At 57.3% G+C, this 10,289-nt stretch overlaps 1 protein-coding gene across 1 annotated transcript; it reads right to left on the bottom strand.

The window, feature by feature from the left end:
• Positions 1–1,118: 1,118 nt before the first annotated feature.
• Positions 1,119–9,425, bottom strand: CstF64 (cleavage stimulation factor subunit 2 CstF64). Its single transcript, XM_037226362.1, has 13 exons — positions 9,324–9,425; positions 8,603–8,687; positions 6,785–6,863; positions 6,225–6,394; positions 5,700–5,845; positions 5,246–5,353; positions 4,825–4,857; positions 4,686–4,725; positions 4,003–4,140; positions 3,469–3,575; positions 2,772–2,877; positions 2,190–2,281; positions 1,119–1,647 (listed from the first exon to the last, which is right to left on the bottom strand). Exons 2-13 carry the CDS (start codon positions 8,649–8,651, stop codon positions 1,531–1,533), a joined length of 1,185 nt encoding a protein of 394 aa, XP_037082257.1. The 5' UTR covers positions 8,652–8,687; positions 9,324–9,425; the 3' UTR covers positions 1,119–1,530.
• Between the last annotated feature and the right edge of the window lie 864 nt (positions 9,426–10,289).

The following is a 10,289-nucleotide window of genomic DNA, read 5'->3' as shown; positions in this document are numbered from 1 at the left end:
AATGTTTAGTGAACAGGCGGGTCCAAGTTCGGCGCGCCGCCGGCGGGTGCGGCGCGGTCGGACATCGTGAGGCGACTGTTGGATGCTGGCGTGTTTGCTCGGAGGACGACTCTAGGTTACTGCTGTGTGGTGTCCGCATGCGCAATGTGTCATACAAATGCAACCAGTGAGACTGCATTCCGTCCGTGTGTGAGGTCAGTGTGCGTTCTGTATCATTCAACTGTGACGATAGCGTAAGTACGCCTCTTCCGCGCGCTGCGTATGTGATCCGCGTCAGTCAGCTGTGAGCGCGGCAGCTGAGGAGCTGCCACTGCACTGGTCACCGAGTGGCCCGCCGCTGTGACTCGGTGCAAGGTGCCACTGCACTGGCCACCGAGTGGCCCGCCGCTACGGACTCGGTGCGAGGTGCCACTGCACTGGTCACCCAGCGGCCCGCCGCTATGGACTCGGTGCGAGGTGCCACTGCACTGGCCACCGAGTGGCCCGCCGCTACGGACTCTGTGCGAGGTGCCGCTGCACTGGTCACAGAGTGGCCCGCCGCTACGGACTCGGTGCGAGGTGCCACTGCACTGGTCACCCAGCGGCCCGCCGCTACGGACTCGGTGCGAGGTGCCACTGCACTGGTCACCCAGCGGCCCGCCGCTGCGGACTCGGTGCGAGGTGCCACTGCACTGGTCACCGAGCGGCCCGCCGCTACAGACTCGGTGCGAGGACCGTATGAATACCAGGATAGTGGCGGGCGGCGTCCGTCCAATACTGTGCGCCTCGTGGCGTCCCGTTTCTCTTCTGTGGCCTGTTTGTGCGCGCTGTGGGACGGCTGCCTTTCGACGGGTTTCGATTCCAGTCGAACTGTGCGTGGAGACTATTTTCTCATCAGAATGGGATGTTCAAATACATATCTAAACCACAGGATGTTGGGTACAGAGGAGGTTCGTCGCGTGACGCGGATTCGTATTTACTTTTGCGATGAAGTACTCGTAGCTGAATTCATGTCGCCTATCAAACCGGCATATCTTTAGAGCACACCTTAATCCACGTTTTAAAGCGCATCTGCTGATAACCGTATTTTAGGCCGGATCACTTGTATACAACACGTGCACTGTGTGTGGAATCCAACGTACCACTAAAGAGCTTGTATTCGCTAAGGCGCCGCGCGCATAGTTTGCGGAGCCTTGCACGTTCAGTCACCAACACACGGCCATGGACAGCGGTGAAGCCTGCTTGTCTGCCCCTCGGACCGCGAACACAGAACGCGAGCCATCCTGGCGATTCACGGCCACTCAGCGACCACCGGCGCGATCTCGCGCCGGCCGGCGACGACAGTCGCACAGGATCAACAAGTCACCAGGGAGGTCAGCGGTCAGCTGTGGCAGCGCCAGGAGAGCAGCCGACAGCCGCCAGCCGCCCGTTTCCGCCGAGTCCGGGTCCTCAGGCGGGTCAAGGCCAGCCTCCCGCTGGCACAGCGAGTCCCGGCTCACTCAGAAGTCCACACACACGCGCACACAGACACCGGAGCGGCGGCGGCGCCGCCTATCGGGCCGACTTGGAGATTTGCTCCTTCAACACCATGATGCTCTGACGCTGCTCTGGCGGCAGCATGGCGATCTGCTCGTCCGACAGCTGCAGCACTTGCATGATCAGCGCCGCCTGTCGACGCCCCGAGAAAACGTTAGTTCGCGTCCGTCGCAACAGGGGCGGCGAGGCGCGCGTCTGGCGCCGGAGATACACCATCGGCAATCAATGTGGCGTTACATGTCCATGGTGCCGTGATAAAATGCGGATGAAGACAATAGCGGCGTCAACCAGATCACTTTTCGGTGGCTAACGTCGTCTGCCCATGACGTCGAGGTCAAGCTCAGAGTAACAACATTCAAAACAGCACACAACACTTAACGGTTTCAAATGTAGTGCCAAGCGTTCCAAAACCTGTCTACGCTATTTCTGAAATAACTGATGACTGATGACAGAAACTGAACGCCACAAAGCTACGATCAATCAGCTTGTAAATAGGCTTTTCACGAGAGTCGCCACAAACATCGCCGGCCACGGGCGCCGGCGCGTCCGAAGTGCGCGTGTCCTGCCACCAGAGCCGGCCAGCTTCCCGGTTCCGATCCAATCAGAAGCACGCTGGTGAGCGGGGGCCGCGTCCTAGCGTCGGCGGGCCGCCGCTCGCCCGCTCGCCCTCTCACCTTCTCCTGGTCGCCGCCGGCCAGGTTAGCTGGCAGACTGATATTACCCAGGTCGGGTCCGCCGCGGCCGCCGGCACCGGCCGCGGCAGGGCCTGTCGACACAACACAGCCCAGTGTGACACCGCGCTGCGGCACGCGGCGGCTCTGGCGCGACACTGACAGGCAGGCGAGGCGTCGCACAAGGGCGAAGTCAACGGCAGCCGCCCTAGGAACCGGCAGCCGAGCCAAGAAACCGATGCACGCGGCAGGCGCCACGTGGCGTGACGCGCATGGGAGCCGCGACGACACAGACGGACTGGAGCTGTGACGCAGACGCCAACACAAACATGAGCAGCGACTCGGTCGTGACACACACAGGGGAGTCGTGAAACGACACCGACGCACGGGGCGCCGGGGAGGGCCGGCTCGATGAGTCTGATGGCAAGACCAGCTACCAAACTGCACACAATGAAAACCACTAGGCGTCAGTCAATCCAGGCGTGCAATGTGTCATCCTCTACCACGGCCGGGTCAGCCGGTCGTCACGGAGCCAACCCGCCACTGACACGCCGTGGAGACCGACGGCCCGCCCCAGTGACTGACCTCGCATGTCACGGTCGCCGCTGGCCGGCGGGGCGGCGGCGCGCGGGTCGCGGGGGTCGCGCGACTCGCGCGGGTCGCGGGTCGGTGCCGGCACCGGCGCCGGCGCCTCCTGGAAGCCGCGGCCGAACGGCGGGCCGCCGGCGCGCGGATCACGACCGAACGACCTGAGACGGGAGCGGGGTCAGGCGGGGTTAGAGTTGACGGCGACGACGACGACGACAACGGCGGCGGCGGCGGCGGCGGTGCACCGGGCATCACAGCCGGCATGCGGTGGATAATGAGTGAATGAACAAGGAGGCAATATGTCTACATGATAAACAATATACGGAGGAATAATAACATTATCACGTGAGGCCAACAAACATTCTGTGGTGTAAGTAAAACCATATGCATAACGACATGATATTAAGAAGGGGAACTAACCACTGACAAACCAAGAACTAAGCATATGAACTCTCAGTGCAAGAGTAGACCTTACAGCCAAGATTAACTGGTATACGACCCTACTTTGCGTGCAAGTTCAGAACACTCCATCCATTTGCCCGCACAGCAAACCAAACCAAATAAGTTGATGGCAGTCAGTGGCGTAAAACGGCGTGGTTCTAAACCCAGTGACGGCGTCATGGCATACGCATGCGCAAGCTCGGGAACTGCGGCCGTCGACGGCTCTACCCCGAGCCGAAGCCGGGATAGCCACCGACCTGGCGTCGAAGTCCTGCGGCGGCGGTCCGCGCATGTCCCGGTCGCCGGAGCGGAGGTCCAGGTCCCCCCTGTGGCCGGGCGGCGGGCCGCCGCGCGCGCCGTCTGCCGACACCGCAGGCCGGTGTCACGGGCGCCTCGAGTGCGGCCTCCTGAGGCGCGTGGCTCACGCCGATGGCTACGGTCGAACGGTCCGCAGCTGGGGCACTCCGCCACACGGTCCCGGCCGACACACGGCGGGGACGCGTTCGAGGCAAGACATGCGGCTGCTGATCCACCGAATTGGAAAATAATCGGCGCCGACACGGCCGGCATGCCACCAGATCCCTTAACCAAATAACAAGATACCAAATAACTGTGACGGCCAACATTCAGCGTGTGACCTTTACAGCCCGTACACTTCTGAGACACAGGATTGAACTCTCGCCCGCAGGATTCGACAGCACCACGCCATTATGAAGCTGGAGGCACGCGCTCGCGTCGCGCGTCCCCGCCCCAGGGCTGCTGGGGCCGACCAAACCACGCCACGTACCGCGCGGCGGCAGCCGCAGGTCCTGGTCGCCGTGGCGGCCGCTGGCGCGCGGGTCCAGCTTGCGCATGTCGAGGTCAGCCCCAGAGGGCGCCACCGGCGGGCCGGCCGTCGCCGCCTGGCGGAAGTCCACGTCCTGACCTGGGGCGGACGGGAGTGAGGTTCAGGGAGGGACGAGGCCTCAGCCAGGTCGTGTCCACCGGCGTCTGGGCATGTCTGACCTTTGGTCTGACCTCGGACTGGTCAGAGGTCAGGCACGGGTCCGCTACCGGTGGTCCAGCGGCAGTACATGGAGATGGACATAACAGAGGGCCGTGCCTTCACACGCTCGCCCCAACACCACAGGTCAGCCGTTCCGAGAGACGAACTAGAGGGAAATGATACTTATTCACACCACGGCATCGTGTGATCACACATCTTTATGACGTTGTGTGATCGCGTGCCTTCGTGACATCATGTGATATCACATCTTCATGATATCGTGTGATCACATATCTTAATGACATCATGCGGCCGAATGACATGACATCGCGCGACCACACGTCTACATGCCATCGTGTAATCACATCCCTCAGCACACGGCAGCAGCTATTGACCAGCAGAGCGCCCACAAAACACCACACCGACGGCTGCGACCGAATCCCGGCCGGCACGCTTGCCAAGGCAACCACCGCCGAGCGTCTCACCTCCGACCAGCGGTCCGAACGGGCCGTCCTTGGCCGGCGGCTGCGGGGCCGGCGCCGGCGGCTCCGGCCTGCTGGCCGCGGCGGCCGGCGCAGGGGCGGACGCGGCGGCGGCCGGCGGCGGGTCGGCCGGCTTCAGCACCTGCGGCGCCGGCTGGGACTTGTGCAGCATCGTCTGCGGGCCGGGCGGGCTGTCAGCTGGCGTCCGCGGCGGAGCCAGGGGTTCGCTGACCGGCAGGGCTAGCTTTGCGTCACATTCAAAGAGAGTACAGACTCTGAACGAAACGACTAGCGGCAACGGTTATGCCATCGCCGCTCGATAAAGGAATCATGTAGGGAGGCTCACTTAATAATACAAAAATTTAACTGCAACACCGCTGCTAAATTACTACGTCAAGCGCCCTCCATCGCTAGAAGTCCACGACCAACGTCTCCTGTGCCGCCACACCAATACCACAGCAAGCTTCCAACCCGACCTACCCAACGGCCCGTATTGGCCATCCGACACCCGGTACCGTCCCGGCGGCCTGTCCGGCCCGCTCGGCCGGCCCGGCCTGACTCACGGCGGCCGTCTGCGGATCGATGATGCGCATCACCACCTGCGCCTGCAGCAGCGCGTACGCCAGCTGCGGGTTCTGCAGCAGCATGGTGCGCGCCTCGGTCGGGTTGTTCTGTGGGGCAGAGACCGCTCCGTCAGCTCGCGCGCACGGGGCGCGAGGCGCCACGCCGCGGCACGCGGTCGACGGCATCACCCAGGTAGCCATCAGTGGTTACCTGCCTGCAGCGAAGCTACACCGAACGCCCGCTGACGCGGTTGAGTGCTGAGTCCGTACACTTCCCCAATCGCCGACCTCCGGCGGCTGATAACGGAAGACGCGGCGCGTCGCCACACCAAGCCGCGCTGCCATCCAGAGGCTCGCCAGTGGGAGGGGCCGCGTCTCCAACGCAAAGCCGCGCCGCCGCGCCGCCCTCCACTGCCGGACGGAACAGACTGACGTCGCCTGCCGCCCGACCCACCTGGATGCACAGCTTCATCTGCTTCATCAGCTCGAACATCTGCTCGGGCGGCAGCGAGGCCACCGCCTTGCTGATGGCCTCGGGCGCCTGCGGCGGGTCCACCTCCTCGCCGTAGGGGCTCTCGCTGGCCGGGCCCTGCATGAGCGCTGTCGGCGGCGGCCGCAGGGGCCGAATCAGGCACGGGGATGGTGCGCCCAGCGGCCACGCGCGCCACCGTCGGTGGGAGGCGGCTGGGAGCTCGGCGGGACGGACAGGAGGCAAGCTGGCACGGAAAGGGTAGATCCCCCCATTTCGTGCCACTAGCACGCGACGCACCGCATCGCGGTGCGCATAGACCACCGACCGCTAAACTAGCTGCACATGTCAACGTAACCACTGAACCCGACTGACGTAAATACTGCGGGACCAATGCACGCACATCTTCAACACGATCCGCCACGCCGAAGCTTCGACGACCCCACCGCCAGCCGGCATTCAGCCTGCCCGCGCCGACCGCGATCTGCCGCCTCGGGGCCGTCGACTCACTCTGCATCTCCATGCGGCTCTTCTCCGTGCAGGCATTGTCGACGCGCAGCTGTCGGCCAGAGAGCTCGACGCCGTTCAGGTTGCGCATGGCGCTGAGCGCTGTCTCCGGGTCGCGGTACTCGCAGAACCCGTAACCCTTCGGCTTGCCCGTCGCCCGGTCGTTCATCATGCTGCAGTACGGAGGGAGAGAGGGAGGGAGGAAGGGGTTATACGGACAGTGGTTAACGGCAGCGCGACCCGGCAGTGCAGCCGTATCAAGGCCGAATCGAAATCATGGTACGTGTTAAGATGTGCTGTGTTTATAATTTACAGTGCACAAAGCGACATACGTTAGACACCATCTCCACGCTTCAATTATGCGGTAAGTGCACGAAGGTATTTGTATTTTCTGAAATCACACCGTCACCACCATTCCATCTGATTCGAGACCAGCCCCATGAACAATCCAACAGCTTCCCGTGACTTCACTCGTTCCTCGGAGTGAAAGGCTGAGCAGACGACCCGGGTCAAGCGCAGGGTGCGAGCTGCCTCGCACAAACCTCGCCGCCGGCTCCACTCACCGAAACGACAGCACGGGGCCCACCTGGCTGAAGATCTCCTTCAGCTTCTTCTCGGTCACCTCGTACGGTATGTTACCGACTGAGAACAGGCGAACAGGTCGGACAGTCAAAAAGATGAGGACATTGGAGGGCACTAGAGGAAGATAAAGTCATTGTGAAATTTACAGTAGGTGACATCCCGATGGTACAAAACCACGAGACTTCCAAGGCAAACCGTACTACCGCCCAGACGAATGCTTATAAAATGGCGCTTAGGGCAAGTAAGCATAGATCACTACTTTAGCTTGTCGCTAGGTAAATCTAAAATATTTCCTTTTAATGATAATGGTTGTAGCTCACATGCAGACTCGGAAGTTCACCATCAGTATCGAATCACAAGAATAAATCGTCAGACCTTACTGTGGTCGTAATTTTGACACCAGGTGTGGATCGATTTCCAAGCAAGAATGGGCGCCGGAGATGGCCGGTGCCGAAGGAGGGCGAGGGGTGGGAGACAGAACGGATACCAACATGTTTTACAAAATGTTGATACTGATACCACAGCAATACATGGAAATAGAAGACGTAGAAACCATGTTAGCGTTCCACAATGCCGATCTATGATTTCTATAATTACTGACCCACATTCAGCACGCCAGCCCATAATGGCCAGGCTGTCCTGCTATCCACAAACTGATATCCTTGCCACCATCGACTGCAGGCTCAGCCTTCAGCAACATGAAGTGCATTTCTTTGAAACTTCCGCTATGAAAATTTACGGAATTTACGTGCAGGCCGTTGGATCAAGACAAATTTCTTGCAACACCACAATATTACCTCGATTTTTCTCCACCCTTTCGATTAACCTGGAAACAGCCAAACTCTAAGTACAGAGAAATGACGGTAAAAATACGCAGAAGAGCGCGGGTCGCGTTCGGGTTCAGACCTCGATTAACCGGCTTCGCAGTCATGCGAGATCAACATTCTGACGGACGAGAAAACGGCAGATCGCACCAGTCAACTGTGAGTGCGTGCGTGCTGACGGCCGCACGCTCTCACGCGAGAAAACCATGGATTCATATCTCAGAGTTTTTCCAAAGCTTTCTGGCAGGTATCAGCGACCAGAGCTGACACAGAAGTGAAACCAACCATGTGGTGTGGGCTAATGTGCTTGCTCAAACAAATAACCCAAAACCGTCCGAGCCATTAGCACGCCAGTAATCGGCCTAATCGGTCAGAGGGCGGCTAATGTCACCTCTTTTGAAGCTTATCCCTGTGACAAAAGGATGTGGACCGAGAATAGACATGCAAACTAAGCATGCATGTAGTGCTGTCTGTTATTTGGAAGCCAACCAAGAAGCTGTGTTGTTCACAAACTTTGGTCACAAATGCCACACCTATGAATCATCATAAATTTGTTGATTTTGATATGGAGAATTGATAGACTTGGTAAGACCATACACAGTGACTCTTGGATCAATCAGCGATGTGGTAAGTGTGTGAATGCTATAGGATTTAGTCTGCTGTGCCTTCATGAAAGGTGGAATTCTCATTACATTAAGCAAACTCCAACTGACAGTTTACTTAATACATGGTGATAAGACTTTTACCAAAAATTGAACCAAACAAGCCTTAAAATTATTCTGCAGGATTCTCTCCATTTTATTGACCTATTAGTTGCCAATCAATCAATTTCAAAGATGAAAATGTAAGTTTCATGACTTCATAACAGTCAGATATTATTCAGCATCCATAGCAGTATTCACTTTTGTTAAGAGACATCCCCATTGATGTACTTAACAGAAAAAAGACTGGAGCACCACATGCACAGACACTTACCAAACACTGATCTCATGGACTTCTCCACCAGGGAGTTATCAACAGCCATCTTGCTTGCTTAGTTATCTTCTGAAAAAGCTGAAAGCTGAAAAGTATATAGGGACTGTAAAAAGTCAGATATCATTGACCTTCTTTAAAAAGTTGACAAAATTATACTGTATGATGTTTACAAGTCTCTAGCCATCTCAAAATTAACATGCAAATAACACAGTGGAATAAAAGCAAACAAATGTAAATCTGTCATAAACTGCCTCTGAATATAAGTAGCACTCCAGCACAGAATTCCACACATGCATCTAAGCACGTTATTAAAAACCTAAAAATACAGAAAGAAGGAAAATGACATGAAAAATGTCATCTGACAACACAAATAATAGTCAGTGTTTAACTCCATTGCATACATACAGTGACAGAGCTAACACTTGCAGCTGGTGACAAGTGACAATGACAAGGACCAATGCAAACACCTTGCAAACGTGATATCGTATACTCAATAACAAGGTGAAAATACCGTACCAATAGGGCAGCAACCAATGCTCAAGTCGGGCACAACTTTACATCAAATCTATGACACATGGGAACGACAAGAACTGTGCTCAAAGAAGCGTGCCTGCCCGGTCGAATGCAAGACGAAGGGTGCGCTACAGAGCATGCAGCAATACCCAACACGCTTTTCCAGCTTCCTATACATAAGTAAACAAATGGTATGTTGTTCACTCACCACAACTCCGCAACCAAAACAAACGAAGCAAACACCCCTTGCCCTTGTCTGCCAATGCAGTGCTAAACAAAATTATCGCGCTCAAGGCACCGCGCCGAGCCTTGCTCGGTGCGCCATGAATGTATGGAAGTCGTATGGCTTTAAACTTTTCTGTTGCTCCCGGGCCCCGCTGCAATGCACGCTGCTCGTCATTGCGAAAACAGCACAGCGCAGCTTACATGCGCAAGCTTTTGAAGTCGGCCATAGAATGTTATAACAACCGAGCGAAATTTGTTAATGAACGATGACAGAAAAACAGAGTAAACGCAATCCAGCTAGCCTTGCTTATCTTTTGCTCCTGCGTCCTTGGAGAAAATATCGTCGGACGATTAGGCATTTCGCTATCTTCCTCCCATCTTTCACGAAAAGAGATAACTTCTTCGCACTGTGTATTTGCGCCGGAACGGCGCAGAGCACGCGGAAGCTGCAAACGCCACGGCAACAGCATCCACAGCCGGAACGGCAGAGGCGACGGTGACGGTCATTGGAGACACCGGCGTCAGCGACCCGACCGAGAGCACAGCAGCCGGCTCTCGCGACGGCAGTGATTCCGTCGAAGGCGCGGTTGCAGGGGCACCTCGACGAGAGGGTCCCGGGGCCGGCCGTGTCGTGGCCGGCCGGTCCTGCCGCGGCGGCTGCCCAGCGAGCGGCCGGCCGCCGTCCAGCGGAGGCCCATGGGAAGGTTCCGCCGCAGGACGAGGTCGAGTTGCTGTATCGAGAGTACTTTGAACGGAGAATCTTTGACTATATTAAAGCAAGGAATTCCATTTTTAGTGAATGCCTTCCAGACGCGGGTCATCCTTTCCATCTTAAACAGTTTGTTGGAAATGGGCCCTTTTTTGACCACCCCTTGGTGAGAGACTCGTTCAGGAACACTTTCGTTTTATGGCGACTTTTTCCGTCTCGGTCCGAATCGGTCGTCATGAC

This window comes from Pollicipes pollicipes, unplaced genomic scaffold (assembly GCF_011947565.3).
Source record: "Pollicipes pollicipes isolate AB1234 unplaced genomic scaffold, Ppol_2.1 Scaffold_5724;HRSCAF=6776_pilon_pilon_pilon, whole genome shotgun sequence".
Classification (NCBI taxonomy): domain Eukaryota; kingdom Metazoa; phylum Arthropoda; class Thecostraca; order Pollicipedomorpha; family Pollicipedidae; genus Pollicipes; species Pollicipes pollicipes.
This window is presented reverse-complemented; position numbering and strand designations above follow the sequence as displayed.